This window comes from Stegodyphus dumicola, chromosome 6, assembly GCF_044657685.1.
Source record: "Stegodyphus dumicola isolate Sdum_Otavi_A_Nest chromosome 6, ASM4465768v1".
NCBI classification, from domain to species: Eukaryota; Metazoa; Arthropoda; class Arachnida; order Araneae; family Eresidae; genus Stegodyphus; species Stegodyphus dumicola.
The window spans coordinates 172,027,179-172,046,174 of NC_140773.1; the positions used below are offsets into that span (position 1 = coordinate 172,027,179).

The 18,996-nt window shown below is 31.6% G+C and overlaps 1 protein-coding gene across 1 annotated transcript in view; it reads left to right on the top strand.

Moving 5' to 3' along the window:
* Positions 1-9,692: 9,692 nt before the first annotated feature.
* Positions 9,693-18,996, top strand: part of LOC118179973 (uncharacterized) — a 39,629-nt gene continuing 30,325 nt past the window's right edge. The window contains exon 1 of the mRNA XM_035349131.2: positions 9,693-10,416. Within this exon, the coding sequence (XP_035205022.2) occupies positions 9,822-10,416 (595 nt within the window). The 5' untranslated portion in view covers positions 9,693-9,821. The remainder of the gene's footprint in view (positions 10,417-18,996) is intronic.

Here is an 18,996-nt window from a genome sequence, read left to right on the forward strand (position 1 = left end):
TAATATCAGTAGAACATATTCGCTGTACTGATGATTTTCATACTCTTTCTCAAATGTACACATAACTACTAATAATTTACTCATAGTAAATCATTAATAGAAGATTTTACTCTTTGATGAAACACATTTTACTTAACTTATCTTTTTTGCACTTTTGTAACATACATGTTAAACGTCAGTTTACATATTTTCTAATTAATATTTCTTTCACTTAAATCATCATTTCCTATAAACTGGTATTGCTGTTTGTTATTAATTTTTCATTAAAATGCTTTCATAAGTTTTTTTTTCCCTTCTCAGAATTTTACTTCATGTAATGAATAAGCATTATTTCCATTAAGTTGGAAAAGTTGGATCTAGGAAAATATAAAGTTTGTCCAGTTTTGTCTGACATCATTCTAAATCTCAAAACAAATCTATAGCACATTACTTTAGAGACAATTTTGATTAAAAAAACTGTGCAAAATAACATTAACAAGAGAAATTATCCTAGCTGTATCTAAGCAAATGTTCTGTGATACATATTTATGTAGGTATAATATATTTATGATATATTTTATTATAAAGATTAAGAGTTTTACTAAACATACATCACTTAACCTAGCTTCATATTTAAAGACACAAAACATTTGTACACTGATCTCAGGCAGGTCATGGCTGGCTTGGTCTTTTATGTATTTTCTATTCAGAAAAGCAGGTATGAGACAAATATCATTTAGTAGCTTCCATGAGATCATCTCTCAAGCAAAATACTTGTCAAAATTAATTAATTAGCTTTTAAAGGTACATTAAAAGCATGATGTTATGAAGAAGAGAAAAGTTTCACAAAGCAGAAAAATAATCTAAATTACAAATTAGGAGGAAATCCAGCCTTAGTCCTACGAAGCTTTTAGTATTAGCACTATTATATTTATTAGCACTATTAGCACTATTTATAGCACTATTATATTTATTGTTTTAAACTCTAATTCATTTACTCAGAAAAACCATTCTATTAAGAAATTTTATATAACCATCATTAAGAAAAATATATTGTTTTTATATGACTACTTCATTTTAGACAACATATTACTTTATGAAGCCAAATAATAGATATACAAGACTTAATCAATTGTGTAGATCTTTTGAAATTTTAATATATAATTAGGTGCTTTATTAGTGTTGGAAACATGATTTTGTAAGTAATTATTTTCTTCTCAGAAGACATGCTATATTTTTGTCTTAAATCTGGCTGGTATTTTCTAGGGAAGATAATCTTTTAGAAGACTTCTGCTTACATTTTTGTTTGATTTATCCCTTAGAAAATTTCATGAATATCATGATGTTGACTGAGCAATGCTACTAAGGCATTAGTTTTATATCATTATGCCACAATGGCAAATGGTATGAGAGCGACTAAATGGCTAGTCAATAAGACAGTGATTATTTCTGGTGTTTTTTATTAAACACGATCTGTAGCTTTCATAAGTATAATAAAATCTGAGATAGAGTTAGTAATTCATCACGAATCAACTTGACTGCTTTATGTAATCTTAAACAATGCCTAAGACCTATGGAAAAGCCACTTTAATAAGGCAGTGTACAAAGTGTCTTTCTAAATTTACAGCTGATATCACTCAAAACAGTTTTATGTATCTTATCATGCACATAAATTATGTCATGATGCAAAATATTTTCCCAACATGATGATAATATAAGTCGAGCCTCCAGCAATGCACACTTCACATTATCAGATATACCCCATTAAATAGAGAGTTCCTGATTTCGAAGCAGAGAACCACTGTACACATATATAGCAATCCTGTAACTGTATAGTAGTGGGTGGTTTTACTATACTTTACCTTGTTGTAATGATGCTATTAATTATATCTTCAAAGATATCCCTAATTAATATATATTCAAATATTAATTTGATCCAAGACACTCTGATATTTATTAGTAACAAAGTGTCATGCACATATTATGTGAATATAATTATTTTGGCTTTGTATATATTGTTAATGTTTACTTCAGGACAGTTTGGCTATGTTGTAATTGTAAGTCACTTTGTTTTTTATTTGCAATCTACTGGTGGTTGGGAAAAGTATAAAAGAAAATCATCTAATATGAATGTGTTGTCAACTCCATTGATAGCTGCATGAAGTCTTTAGGCACTATCTATCCTGCATCAATAATTTTTTATACAGAAATATGCAATAGTTTTATAAACTATGTAAAGTACTTACTCTTGAAGTCTCTTAGATATCTGTTAATCAATAATACACTAATAGCCATTAAAATTGCCATAGCATGAAGGAAAGCAAATAAAAAAAATATTTGTTGTGCATAAATAGTATGGCATGAAGATAAAATGATTAAACTTGTAAGCAGCTTGGGGGTTTACAAGGGTTCGAAATCAGTCGAAACAACTGCTCCACCTGGCAGCTAAAAACGGCCCTTATCCAGTTAGGCACTGTGCAGAATTTCACTTGAATGACAGAAATCGGCATCTCATTCCATTCTGATTCAAGTCCATGCCATACTTCATCAATCGTATTAGATGGAGAGGGTTGCTAGGCCAGTCCTCAGCAAACCACGAGCAGGTATTTTCAATGGGTGACAGATCTGGAGACTGTACAGGCCAGGGCAGCAATCAAATGCACTGCATACCGAGGAAGGTCAGAACACAATGTGCAACATGTGGTCTTGAATTATCCTGTTGGAAGATTGCATTTGGCAGGCCTCAAAGATAGGGCACAACCCCTGGATGTAAGATGTCACAAATGTACCGATCTGGCATTCAAATTACCATCGATCCGAACTAAAGATGTGTGTGCCATGTGCTCAGTGGCTGCCTATACTATCACATTAGGGTTCTTATGCTGATACTGAATGCAACCAGGCGATGTGCGGTCTCCTTGGAGCCTCTAGACACTTATACGATCATCAGAATAATGCACACAGAAACGGGACTCGTCTGAAAAGACGACATTGTACGCCTCCTATATCCAGCTTTGTTGTTGGACACACCACAGTAGCCATCTTTCTCTGTGCTGCATTGTTAAGGAAAGCTAAAGTAATGGACACTGTGCTGATAGTCCATGCTGATGCAAACGTTGACATACCGTATGAGCAGATACTGGGCATGCTGCAAATATGCCCGTTTTCTGACTAATGGTCTGTGATGTGGTTGTAAATTTGGAGGGCTGACCTCACAATATGCCTGTCCTTTCGGATATTAATCATGGGACGGCAATGAGATCCTGCACGCCGTTCAGTATAATCCTCAGCATTCCATACATGCCATATTCGCTTAACAGTGTTTGGATGTCGACTAGTGCAACGGGCGATATCACTGAACGATAATCCACACACTCTATAGGCAACAATCCTGGCTCTATTGAATTCTGACCCTTGCTGGTAAGCATTTCTTCTTATTATTCAAAGCATACCATGATATTCTGAGCACATTCCAACCTTGCAAAGTGCTTTCCGAATGACAAATCCACTACACAACTTTTTGAAATTATTAATTCACCATGCCAAACTTTGCCTAGAAATACCATAATGACCGTTTCCAAGTTTTTGAATGCTTATTTTTTTCCTGCGATTCACATAAATTAGTATGCAACTGAATACCCACATCCAAAACTGAAACAATGTTTTTTGAAACATTACTTGTGACAATGACAAAGTAGTGTTCTAGTTTGCCTTTTTGTACCTTTTTAAAAGACAGACATCATCAGAAGTTGCTCTATATTTTTAAATAATCGAAAACAATATTCTTTTTCAGAATATCGGTTATTACTGCAAATATTAACAGTCCTCCATTTTTTAATTTTAGTTCCAGAAAATATTAACATACCAATGAAATATTAAAAGATTAAACTGTTCTTCTGTCAAAAATTTTCAAAAATACAAAACCAATCTTGTTTTATTAAAAAATAAATAAAAAATCCCTTCATGCCAAGCTCCAACTCCCTCAAAATTGAATCTCTAATGTTAAATCAAAATTCTCTTACATTATATCACAACCTCTGATATTTGAAAATCTGAAGTACAATAATAAATACTTTTATGCTCCGGTAACGAAATTTTTTTTTGCATAATTATATATTTTGTTTGCCGAAATTTGTCTTCCTAGTAAACATATCTTATGCCGTCCAAATAAAATACTTCAAGCGTTATGTCTGAAAAGGTTTGTGTTCTATATTCTTTACCAGCTGTACCTTTTAGCGGTTTATTATTAATTCAGAATTGTATATGCATACGAAATTTATTACGTCTTATACAGCAAACTACAAATTACACTTTCATAACAGTTCAGAATCCATGCAATCGGCTTGTCACGTGACCAAACAAGTGACGTTTCTTACGTAGCAAGTCGGTCAGCCAATAGTGATTCAGCATTGTCACAGCAGGGGGTACGGCGAGTATGTTTTCGCCCAGCTCCTTGGAGTAAACACGCTGCGCGTGAATCTGCGCAAACGATCAGGGAGGAATCAGGAGGAAACTAGACGGGCGGCTAAAACCCGCCGGGAACTGGAGAAATTCAACCAATCAGAGACAACCGTTGCGCCAGGAACTTTTGGCGTCATTTTCCGATCGCCAAACGCAATTTTTGTGCAAAACGTATACAAGAAAGCAGTTGTTAATGTTATGGTAACTTGTTCGTATTTCTTGGGTAGAAGTAGTTCATTTGTTTTGGTTATTTTGTGTTGCCCTGATATGATTTAATATTTAATTTACTGTAGAAGCGATAAGTGAAGTATGTAAATCTCAATTTCGAAAACAAATACAACTTTATATTGCACTCAATTGGCTAACTCGATACCCAATAACTTTTCTTTACTAATAATTGATAAAAATTACTTACTGTGAAATTTCTGGACTCTTTGTGTATTTGAAAATGCTTGTTGATATCTAGGTTCATATTATTTCACGTACTCTAAACATCGTGAAATTCAATAAAGAAAAATATTTTAAGAATGTGTCTTTTTTTTTTTTTTTAAACTAGTTTTAAAACTTTTAGAAATTTCTCTTTTGTATATTTTTCCGTAGGCAAAAATCACATTAACAAAAGCTCCTACTGAAATATAGAAAATACAATGATTATTCAGAGAATCTGTATATTAAAATGCTGATGTGGGATAACTCATAAAATAACCCAGGTAACCCAGTAACTCCCAAAAGAAAAAAAATAATTGAAAAAATTAACATGAAACTTGTTTATGCATTATTCTCCATCGAAATAATTCTGTTTCATTTCATTGTGTTATGTAAAAATAAAGATGTAATTTTTAAAGTCTTGGAACATTAGCACAATCAAGTAATTTTTATTCATGATGAATCTGTGGGGTATTTTACACTTTATATTACACCGTATGTGTTACTATCTACATTCTTTTCTTTCATTGCCAAGACTTTTCTGAATAATATGCAGTAATTTATCACCTTCATTAGTCTCCAGAGTTTGTAATTATATTTTAGGAAATCACACAGTCTTTAAGCTGCAATTTTAATTCCACTTGCTTATGATTTCAGATGTCAGAAATTCTGTATAAGTTTTCTTGAAATCCAAAGCATTTTCTTTTTCTGTACAAATAAAATATTCCAACAACAGCTATCACCATTGGATGCCTCTAATTTTTATTTTGTAAAGAGCAACAAATTGTATATTGTAGTCTACACATCTGCTGCCTATGTTCCTATAATTTGCTATCATTTCTGATTGTGGAATTGTGGTGAATTTTCACAATTCTGTATTATGCATATTAGAGCACGCATAAAAATATTTCAATTGGTAAGAGATTGTATAAGTGTTTTCTTTCTTTTTTTTAAAAAAGTTCTGTATCAATGGTAGTAATTTATTTAATTCATTATTGCAAAGCAGGAAAACAGTATCTTCTTAAGGGTAGAAGACTTTCATGAAGTATATGTTTAAAAGAATATGACTTCTGTTCATGCGGCACAAGAGAAATATCCCATGCAGCTAGCCTGTCCACCAGTGTTCAAACTATTAGTGCTTCTTAGTCTTATCCACTCGACTGCTGATGAATACTAATTATGGAAGATAGTAATAATTTTTCTCAGTGTGAAAATTTTGTGACCATTTTATAGAAAGTTTCTCACTGTAGTCTGCTCCAGAATCTTCGGATGAAGTTATCATTACATGATATATCATAATTTATTCTTTATATTGAAACTGATTGGGGAACTTTTTTTTTTTCATCTGGAATAATTGTTCTTAGTAGCAGAATAACTGCACACAAAGGACTCTGTTTATAATTGTTATTCTCCAAGCAGATTTAATAAATTAACATCATTCAGTTTATTATACCAGTGTTGTATAAGAGTCAAAAACGACTTTAAGACAAATGGGTGGTATCTGAGTATAAGTGTGCATTTAGTTACAATAATTAGTAATAATCATTTGTTGTTTTACAATGGTTTACATTAATGTTATGTTTTCCTAATATCTAACATGTTAAATAACAATTCTATTTTGCTTGGATTAAGGTTGGTTCCTAGGGACCAATGCTATATTTAATATGTTAAGAAATGACTGATGAAGTGTTAAATTGATAAAAACAACTTACTTATACATAGAAAACAAACACTTGAAATTTTGAACTTCAAGTTATATTTTGTGATTATCCATATGATCCATGCGCAAAAAATATTTTAAAATATAGTATTAAAAAAGAAAATTTACAGAGTTTAAAAATTTATTAAAAAATATTCATATTATGCTACATAATCTGATATTTTGAGCAATATATATTAAATTGTAATTTATCAACCTAGATAAAATTTTGATTAAAATATCTAGTGGTGAGCTATTAAAATATTAACAAAGAGCACACACTTTATTTTATAAAATTCAAAATACCAAATTATGTTTAATTTTTACAAAAACAGAAAACAAATAGTAACTGTGCATGAAAAAAAATTAAATAAGAAATATCATGGAAATTACATAAAATAGCAAATAAATTTCATGATGTGCACAATTTGTGCCAGAAGTTGCCCCTCACTTTTTTTCTCACATCAGTTGATCATTTGTAAGGTTTTAAGAACCAGCAGAGATTTTTCAAAAATTTTCTATTCTGCTAAAGGTTTCCCCATTTAGCATTGTCTTTAAATCTAAAACTTCATGTGAGTCAAAGAAGGTCTTATTGTGGAAAAACTTTTCGTTAAGCTTAAAGCCTGCTTAGCTTCACCTCTATTAATACTAATAGTCTTTATAATAACTATACCTTCCTTTACACTATTAGGAATTCCATTATGCAGTTTTTATGTTAAAACCATCTTGATGGAAATCCTAAAATAATTTATTTATATTTCATGTTTTAATGTAAAATTTAACGTATGTTAAAGTACGGTTACAACATGCAAGATGTTTTTCCCTGGAATAAGTAATAAGCAAACAAAAAGAACAAAGGACGTGTGCAAACTTCGTACATCTCATCGCTGAAGATATCATAATGGACTTTTTGTACCCCATTTAATGTTGAAAACACCTAATATTACTGATACTAAGAATAGGCTAAATAGATTTCACTTGTCTATATATCAAAGCTATATTTGCAGACATCTTTAGAAATTTCAAGACACTTTCAACTCAGACTAATTGCCAAGCAGGCTCATTTCCATTGTAGAACTGATGGTAATGAAAAAGCTGATTTCCTCACACAGAAAAAACAAATTTACTGAGTGCATTAGATTTCACTTTCTAAAGCTTTTGACGAATTTAATTTGTAAATTTTTCATGCAGAGTCATTTTGAGCATGTAATCGAAGAACTTGGAATGCTGTTCGAACAAATCCACCTGTAGTCCCAGGTTCTCAAAAATATATAGTTGTCACAAAATTTGTCAGGTCATGAATTTCAAGATTAAAATAAATCAAGAAGGCTTAGAATGATGCAGAATTTGTATAATTCTTATTAATTTTGAGTGTTATCTGATATCTGTTCTTCAAAAGGCCAGGAATAAAAACCTTTCTTTATTTTTATTGAAGAAGAGGGACCTACGTCAGTTATTTCTTAAAACTGACACAAGATTTTATGTTAAGCTGCTATTTTTGCCTTACTTTAATTTTATATGTTTTTGTCAGTTAAGTATGACTTTTATCTGCTTTTGAATGTCAGAAACATTAATTTTTCTAAACCATGGGTTGTATCAAAATAAAGTACTTTGGAAGTAGATTTAAGCAAAATAAATATGTTTCAGAGAAGACTCATAAGTATTACAGAAATATAAATTATAATTGTATTGGAAGCCTATAACTTTAAAATACATAATTACAAATGTTTGATATGTACATATTTAGTTATATGGTACCTGTCCCCATACTGCTTGATAAGAGTACTCTAGCTGATGTATTTTGTGTAATATCTACATGACACATATATTTCACTGGCATGTCGGTTTCCGCAGCCACAGTAATCTTGTTTGCAGATCAGACTTAATATTGGGTACAAATACTTTGTTTTTCTTTTACCATTTTATACAGATCATCAGACCAGATAAGCTAAGCAAAAGGTGTCCAAATATATAGTTAGGATATAAACCTAACTATCAGTGTTCAGCAGTCTTACCATTCATGGGCTCTTTTTCAGATGATTATCAACTGCATTATATTACATTATAAAGATCTTCCCATTTTACACTCCTCATGTTATGCTAATGACAATTTTTCTAAAAATCTATTTGTTACACACATTAATCCTTCACACATCCTTCTTTTGAAATTGGGAAAGAATTCCAGATTTTATTAGATAAACAAAACAATTTAATAAAATTTCATATTAACCTTTTCAAAAATACAGTACATTTGAGATTTTTACTATCAATTTATTCAATATGCTACATTTCTTAAAAATCAAATATCACACAAAAACGTAATGCATTTTAGAAAAAGTTCAATCAAATTATTTATTATTATTTAGGAATCTTCTAATACATATATATATATATATGTTCTGCATGTGGCTTTGTTGGCTAAATTTGAGTACCTAATAAATACTTTATATATATATATATATATATATATATATATTAAGAAAGAAAAAAGCAACACATCTTCTGCACAGGCCAAATTAATAAGCCTTTTCCATGTGCATTTTTTTTCATGATGATCAAAAAATAAATTCTTTCTGTAATTTTCAGTGCCACAAAATAAAGTGAAATGTACAATTTAGCATAAAACTTTTGCGATACAACACCGTACACCTTTTTTTGCGGGAACAGGCTAGAAATTTTATTTCACATTTCACGTGATAATCCACCGAATTTTCCGTATTCACTACATTGTCTTTTATAGCAATAAAAGTTAGAAAACTATTATAAATTGATGCGAAAAAGACGTAATCAAAAGATACGAAAAGAGGAATATGAGCGGAAAATAAATCCAAAACAAACACTTCAATTGCTGGCATAAAAATTGGTCGCCAAAAACAGTCTCCTGCGGTAGCTTATTCTCATTGGTTGAATTTCTTCAGTTCCCGGCGGGTTTTAGCCGCCCGTGGAAACTAGCATCTGAGGGGCTAGACGCTTGTTTGAAATGTTGCCCATATCGTTAAAGGAATCAAGTTGGCGCAACCAAGGCTGTTTTCCGAACAATATCGGAAATAGATAGTTATTTTCGAGTAATAGAGGTCTAGAGGAGCCTTATTCCCTCCTTCTATTCTAACCTCCTTATTTACATTTTCTTCGCACCTAAGCTTGATTTTTCGCCCTGCGTGCAGAAAGACTTCGCGGATACAAAATAAGACATCTGTTTATTTTGTCATCTCTTTCTTGAGTATGATCTTATGATTGCTGTAGAGGATACACAAAAATGTCTGTAGATCGCGGATTCACTTGGATGGATGATGAGACAGTTGCTCTTATTGATATATTTTCTAAAGAAGACGTGCAGCAGGAATTGAATGGATCTAAAAGAAATATAGGTGTTTATGAACGCATTGCTCGAGAACTATCTGACGTTGGTTTCAGACGAACTGCTTATCAGTGTCGAGAAAAAATCAAAAGACTTCGAAAAGAGTATCAGTTATCAAAATACTGCTTTGAACACAATATCGCTCCCAAGAAACCTATGAAACATTTTGAATTAGTGGATAAAATTTTCAATCAGGACTCTTCTGCCCAAAACAGCAATGTTGACGTTAACTTATTGAGCTCCGATCAAGAAGATGAATTGCATTTTTCATTTAATCATGATCAAGAATCAGATGCATCGAACAGTTGCACTGGTAATGATTCTGTAATACCACAAACTATACTTCCTGGCCCTTCATATTCTCCATTACTTGAGAGAGAAAATTCACCTGTGAGTCTAAAATTAAAGCCTCCACTTACTCCATCTAGTGCACATAATGATAGTAATGATACTCTCTTAAATGGAGAGCAAAATTATGATTGTTCTGACAAAGGTAAAATTTTCAAATACTATGTGGTTTTTTTATTTTTCTTAATGCAGATTTATCCTGTCATTCTAAAATTAAATTTAATGTATATAGTGTATGCATTGTTGTTCATATAAAGTGATTTAATATAAGAGTAGTGATTTAATTACTTTCTCTACCCTTATCAAAATAATTTGAAAAACAAATTAAAATTCTGCTGATCTAAAGCTAATCAGCAGAGGTAATAATGTTGGTGATTTAAACAGGAGAAAAGTAATGAGAATTAGTGATTTACATTGATATATGCCCTCATAAAGGTACTGTTACCTTTATATGGTACATTATTCTAATTGTTTGAAAATAATCAATTTCTTAACTTATTTTAATAACTTCAGACAGATAGAAATATATTTCACAGAGAAAACCTTTTTATTTAACAACAAATCTATTTTTTTAGCATTCTAAATATATATATATAAACATTGCGTGCATTATCACACTCAAATCATAGGTAAAACAAAACATCACTGTTCCCACAAAAGATCTACATTATAATGAACATATTAAATTATAGTGTATTAATTGAGTTTGTGCATGTTCCGTAACATCCATTCTTCAGAAATTCAGTCGATGAGAAACTTTTACTTGTGTACCAACCCTAGTGGTTTGAGTATGTTTGAGTTTCACCCTAGGAATGTATCCACAAATTTTGTCTTTATTTAAAACTGGTAATTTGTATTTGAATTTATTTTCCATACCTTGTATTTCGATATAAAAAATACCATGGATCTGAAATTCAGTTTCAAATCTGCCAAACAGATTGTGGCTCAAAGTGTCTTGATCTAATGGGACTAAATCTAGTCTCTATTATCTCTTTCCGTAAGTAAGATCTTTGTGACCCACTGTCAAAAAGTGTTCTCATAAGTTCTGTTTTTCCATTATGGACAATCTTCACCATAGTAGTTTGAAGAAAAGTTGTTGGCAGTTTTTGGTTAGATAATAAAATCTCACTCGTTTCCTTAGCTACTTTAGGTGCTTCCTTTTTGGAATTCCTAGAACCTTTTAGTTCTCTGCACATCATCGTTACATGACGTTTGTTGCAAAATAGGCATTTTACATAACTTTTACACTTTTCAGCAACATGCCCATTTTTAGGCAGTTAAAACAAGCTTTCTTCTTCCTTAGTGAATTTTTCTTTTCTTCCAATGAAAGGCTGTGCAGCTTAATGCACTCATAGGAATTATGTTCTTGTCACACCAAACAGAAAAATTAAGCTGTTTTTTCTTTGAATCTCCTGCATAAATACAAGCTGCTGTGGCTGGATCTGAGTCAACTTTGAAGCAGAAAAACTTTTACGGGCCAACTGAAGATGCTCTTCACTTTCAACTTCAATTCAGAGAAAATGCAATAAATTTTTGAAACTTTCAGTGTGCAACACTTTCCTTACACTGGCAAGATTGCTCCCATGCCCTGAGAATTTCTTCAGGTAGTGAAGACTACAAGGAGATACAGCATAGCTGCATAAATCTCACTCTTTACCCCCAACGTCTACAAAGCTCTGAGTTGCATCTCTAACTTATCATATAAGTTGAATAGAGTCATATTTCCTTCTTTGCCAGCTTGAGCCAAAACCAACATTAATAATTCATGAACATAGATTTCTGCCAGTAATTCATCGCATACAAGTCGAGATTTTAGCTGCTTGATAGCTTCTTTATAATTCGCACCTGAGGGAGGATAACTAACTATCTGCGAGCTCTCTCGGTGGGAATCCAACAACAGTTGCCTGTAATAGGTGTTGAAATTTATCATCGTCATCTGTGTTTACGTCTTCATCGATCTTCTTAAACTGTCCCCAAAATCCTAACCAATTTCGGATCTCCCCATTAAATTTATGAAGCTCCAACTTTGGTCATTTAAAGTTCCTCTTCATGGAATTTTCTAAAGTTCCAGGTTTAATTACAGGAGTAGAATTCATTTTCTACTTTTGTTCTTAAACTGATATATTTATCACAGTATGTTTCATTCATGTCAAAATCAGCCAAATATTCACTTTCGTTTCCACTTTCCAACAAAAGTTCAGAAATTTGTGATTGAACTTCATCTAATCTGTTAGATTTACCTTCTAATTATGAGCTCAATACTTAAGAGTTGATTAATCTCCATGTCAGGCTTTAGAATTTCCACATTTAAAGCATCGGCAGTAATCAATCGGCAATCGTTTGATTGCCTTAGAGGCTTATGCTTTCATAATAAAATTTCCATCATTTTAAATTCAATATGTCCAAGGATATAATCAAATAAATCATAAACTCGCTTGATAAATTCCAATATGAAATCGATGTTTTGTTTTCTTCAAATAGCCATTCCGTCTTGCCACGGACACCAGTTGTTTGAAATTAATCTATTTCTTAACTGATTTTTATAACTTCGGATGAATGGAAATATATTTTGCAGAGAAAACCTTTTTAATTAACAACGAGCCTATTTTTTTAGCATTCTAAACATATAAAAAAAAAACAGAAAACATCACGTGCATTATCATACTCAAAGCATATGTAAAACAAAACATCACTGTTGCCACAAAAGACCTACATTATAATGAACATATTAAATTATAGTGTATTAATTAAGTTCATGCATGTTCCTTAACACTAATGTTTATTGTCTTATTAACTCTTTCGCATCGAAGTCGCCCAAAACGTCCAACTGTTTTAGACATTGACAAGGCGCCCGAACTCCTGAATCATTTTCTATCTAGTGCATTGCTTTCAGGAGTTGTTAAATGACATGCCAGTCATTCTTTTGAAGTGACTAAAAGTAGTTCTGTTATTTTAATGCACATCTTTTTTCCTTTGTTTGCTGTCAGTGTTAAGGTGTTTATGCCTGAAGTTGAAATTATGTCCCATGGGTGAACTGCATACAGTGGTGAAAGCGCCCAAGAAAGACATTGTCACTTTACTTAAGTAGGTTATTGTTAGCACTGTAGCATTCTACTTGTCTTGGAGGAAGATAAACCATTCCAAGAGAAATTCCTACACATGGTCATTTTCAATGTTTGAGGGAAACAAATTTGGGTCCCTTTCAATATGAAAGGGACCCAAATTTAATAGTTAAGCATTTAACAAATTTAACCTAGTTGTTGGCAGTGTTATGCAAAAATCCCATTTTTCTCCAGAACATAAGTATTTGGTAGATACTATTTTTATTCTATTAAAGTGTTTTTTCTCAATTATAGACAGGGCTTTTCATATTTGATTAAACTAACCTAAAGGCAAGAGCTGTATATTTGGCAAGAAAATATATTGACAGGAAATGTCTGTCTATTAACTGATGTAAACAAATAAATCTCTAAGAAAAGAATCACTTTACAAATGAGATTTGAAGATATTTAAAATTCAATTTGCATTACTTTACAATCAATTAGTTATGAACATAAGCTATTTTGGTAAAAATATATTTACGGGTGCCCCTTGGCAAAAATTTGCAATGTTTGGCTGTTACATGGATACCGAGTTTGTGCAATTCTTTGACTTGTTATTTTGTCTTTTTGTAGCAGCGAACAAAATCACCACTACACAAAGACAAAATAACAAGTCAAATTTAAAGAAAATGTGATAAATTGGATTAATAAAAACTATTTTGAATTTTCAAAAGTGTGTTCCTTCTATTAATTATAAGATAGTGCCATAAATTTTTGAATATGTTTATTCTTTATGCAAATAAATAGGTTTTCAAAAATTTGTCATATTAATAGTTAATGCAGGATTTAGCATTAAAGAATTGCACAAACTCAGTATCCATGTACACATCGACCTATTTTCAATTCAAAAAACATCAGAGAATTGCACAAACTTGGCATTGTGCACTTCCTTGACTTTGTCCGTGTATGCATCGATCTATATTCAAAGTCAAAGGAACAACCAACAAAAAATATATAATCTTAATAAATGACATTTTAAATCAAGCAATCAAATAAAATAGAAAAGGAAATTCATCTTAGCGCTACACAAAGGAAATATCTATTTAACTTATTCAGAAATTTCTGTTTTTCAGTCAAACAAAATTCCTTAACAGCATCCAAAAACTTCCTAAAATTATCTGAACTTAGAATCTGTATATTGCCGACACCACATAAATTCACAATAACAAGAGTAAAAAATATCCTCCCTAGGGGCGATATCCTCTGACGTTCACCATATGCATTTTCTTCCTACAAACAGGACACTACTAGATAAACCTTCATTTACACACCAGTCAATTAATACACTTTTCCCCTTTTATTGCAAATTGTACAGAAATTCAAATTAATCTTACAACATTCAGCCATTCTACCATCTAAGCCACAAAACAAGCAGTGTACACTGCATTAAAAAAAGGGGGGGAACAGTTATTGATGAAATTCAAACTGCATTTTTCATGTCTCGAATGTGCGACTTACGATATATATTAGATTTATACAGTCAAAAGTCTTTAATCCGGACTCGTCGGGACTTCGATTCCGAATTATCGATTTTTCCGGATTATAGATCATCAGTTTAAATCTGGTAAGATGGCATGCAGAAATTATAAAATTAAAAATATGAAACCGTAATTTATAAAATAATGAGCAATTATGATCTAAAGGGTATCAAAATTTACCAAAAAAGAAGCCTAATATTTATTTGTTTACTTTATTAAACATTTCTTTCAACGCGCGGATGCGTAAAGCATACCTTACGCATAGCCGAAATTAGAAAATTGCAACCAGAAAACTATTTGATTTGTATTCGTGATATTTATGATGACGAGGAATTTGATTTAAATCATATCAAAGACGGAGTACATCGAAATTAAATACTACATTTAGTAAGGAATTATAAGCCGAATAAAATAAAAACATCTGCCCTGAAGATAACGATAGTGTTGACAAATCAACTTCCAGTTCATTGCGCGACGCGACGTCCCCCCCCCCCCCCCGCTCAGAGCAGCATGAAATTGATAAACAGATTTCGGAACGGTTAGATAAACAAAGAATATGCCTTTATCCATTTTTTGTAGCAATTCGTTTTTTGTTTGATGGACATCGAAACATACTTTCATTTTCTAGATCCTTTGGGAGCTCTAGCATCGGAAATTCTATTTGACATAATCGAAAGTTCAAGCTTACTTTTAGAAAATTGCTTTTACAGTCTGCAAAAAATAATAAGCCCTATCCAATTCGAAGATTAAGGAACAACACAATCATCAACATTAACTGAAATAGATCATTTTAGCTGATACCATCCGTTATATATTAAACGTGCACGCGAAAACATATTCTGCACTTGCGCAGACGCATATGCGCAGTCGTAAATGTCTTGCGTGCACGAGTAAAACGCCTATGCGCATGCGTTAATGCGGCGCAAGCGCAGAAAGATTTTAGCTTTGAGGTCCGGATTATAGATCATTCCGGATTATGGGTGTCCGAATTAACGACTTTTGACTGTATATAGCATTATTATAACATAGGTATTTTGACAAAAAATCTGAAATAACATGCCAATTTTTTTACATATTTCAACTTATGCCAATTTTTTTACATATTTTTATATTGTGTGTGAGTGGAAAAAAAGCCACATCGTTTTTTCTTTCAAATAATGTTCTTTATATTATATTTTTAATTATAATTGTTTTTATTTTAAATCATTTTTTTCTTTTTTGAATTTCATTTTAATTGTTTTAAGTTGCATGGTTTCTTTCAAATAACTGTTTTAAAAATTTATATTTACTCATTCAAACTACGTAGTTTAAATAAAAGGTGCATTGTTTATTTTTTAAAAAAAGTTTTCTTTACTATATTTTTTAGTTATTATTTTAGGTAATTTTTAGACTTGTATTTTAACTGTTCGTGTTGCATTGTCTCTTCAGATAATTGTTTTAAAATTTTCTATTCATTCATTCAAACTGCACATTTAAAATATATTTATTAACAGAAATTTTCCAGAATTTTATTTTATTTAGTTTAATTGTGTTTCGGTACTATTAGGTTTCGAGGGCTGTAAAAAATTGCCAAACTATTGTTGATGCCATTGCTGCCAAAAATAATTGCGGCAGCCATAATAATTGTGTCAAGAAGGGAAGTATAATAGTAAATAACTATCTAAGATTGATGTTTTAATTTAGATGAAAGTTTAATTTCATATAATACTTTTTTCTTATAATAATTTATATGAAAAAGGCTAAACATGACTGAATGGAAGCATAAGAGTAAATAACTATTTCAGATCATTATTATAATTTATATAAAAATTGCTAAACATAACTGAATGGATGCCTGCATCGCTATTTCGCTACCGACTTATCGCTAAAGCATAATTTCATCTCATTCCTTGTTCAAACCTAATTTTCTATAATGAATGATGCCTTTTCTTTCAAAATATTCAGAATCGAAATTCAGAAGTGCAGAATCGCTCACTTATTAGTTTGCCGCTTTTTACAAGGGTAAAAACAATTGGATTTTTGTCAATTTTATTTTACTTTTTAAATGGTCGGTCTATTTTAGGTCGATGTGTACATAGATAAAGTCAAAGGGGTGCGCAGTGCCATTTTTGTGCAATTCTGGGATTTTTTTTAAAGTGAAAATAGGTCGATGTGCACGTGGATACCGAGTATGATCAATTCTTAAAAGTGCGTCAAGCAGTGAGTGATTCTGCACATTACCCAAAATTCTACTGCCGACTTTTCATCATGGGCAGTTCCCAAATTGTTAAATCCATAGGATATCAAAAAAGGATTTAAAAATTAAACAAGTATTTCAATGGCATCTTAAGAACTATAGAACTATATAAACTTACGCAATCTGAAACCAGGGCTTATGCTAGATTGGGCGAGCTGTTAAATGGGTGCGTTTGCTAGATTTGGAGCTTTTGCACATACATTTTCACTGCAATTTTTTATGGCCCTCAAAACAGAAGAGTTTCTGTGTTTCTTTCGGAAGAATACTTTGTGATCCAGACCACAATGCATTTGTAAACTGTGTATATTAACCCCTTAACTGCCGTGGAAAACGTACAAGATTCATTTCCCAGTGCCACGGTTTTCACGCAGGCACACATAGTTATGCGATGTATCAGGGGGAAAATAAGTGTAACTTTTACTTTCTAAAAACTGTTTACTTTCAGAAAATAAAGAATAAAAGAAAAATTAATGTACAAAATTTAATGTTTTGGGTAAAAGTATAATAAAAAGATGTAAGTATAATAAAATGATGTTTTTATAATAAAAAAGATCCCTAAAACTGAGTTTTGATCAATTCATTTTTAGATCAGTAAAATGTAATATCGGGTTTTAGTGTTATATCTTGTGAAATCAGTATGCCTAAAAAAGCATATACTATTTACTTTCTGAACTGGTTGAATACCATGATTTTGTTCTTGAGTTTTCATTTGCAAGGTGTTGGTTCATATAATCGTCTACAAAACGGTTAGTTTCAGTAACAATATGAAGCACGAGCAGTTCATCAAAAAATAATTCAAAAAAGATAAATGGGTTTGAAACATCCATTATATCTTTCTTTATTCCTGGAACCTACAAAAAGTAAAAAAAAAAAAACAGAGGACACAGAATTAAGGAAAAAAAAAAAAAAACCTTTTACTCAAACAACACCAGCCAATACCCCGCACTCATTACTTTCACTGCTTTAGAGACATCCCTCTCTCCAATTTCTCCCCACACTTCTCTGAAATAATATCCTCTTTTGCATAGTTTGTTAAGGCCATTGTGGTGTTGCATTCCGAAGCTTTGCGAATAATTTTACAGGTAGCAGCACAAAGCAAATGATAGTATTTTGGAAGGGCGTATATATACACCTGGCGAAGTTAATGCATAGACTGAGCAATGTGTATATATACGCCCGCAGCATTTAAGGGGTTAAAAAAGAAAATAAAGCACAGTTATCATGCCTTTCAGTGTTCCTTTCAGAAAAGATATATAAATAAGAGATGTTCATCCAACATTTTAATTTAGGATGACTTGCAAACATTGCTTAACAGTTTTGTCATTGTGCTTATTGCCTTACACAATTTGATCATCCTACATTTAATTTCTTAAAATGTTATTCATATTTTTCTCAAATATTTTATTTTTGAAATCGCAAGAATCAAATATCATAAAATTTTAAAAAATACTAAATTTTGTATTTTTTTTAAATACAGAAAAGACAAAATTTTGAAAGGACAAAATTGCTAAGTTCTGGACTAAACATAGTTTTGACAGTAGTTATTGAAGTAGTTAACTTCATGAAAACCAGGCCACTAAAATCAAGTATGTTCTCTGTTCTGTGTGAAGATATGGGAGCTGAGCATCAAGCTTTGCTATTTTATTCCTCCTCCAGATGGTTGTCACATGGTAAAGCGGTTTAGCGTGTCTTTTGAACTAAGAAGGAAAATAGCGATATTTTTTAGCAAGGAGGGTCACAAACATTCAACAGATTTCTACGAGAGATTATTTTTTTGAAGCTTTCTCATTTAATAGATATTTTTGAAAAACTTAATATACTCAGTCGTCATCTGCAAGGAAAAGACGTAAATATATTTGATTTGAGTCGAAAGATTGACTCTTTTTGTAAGAAAATGCAGTTATGGCATA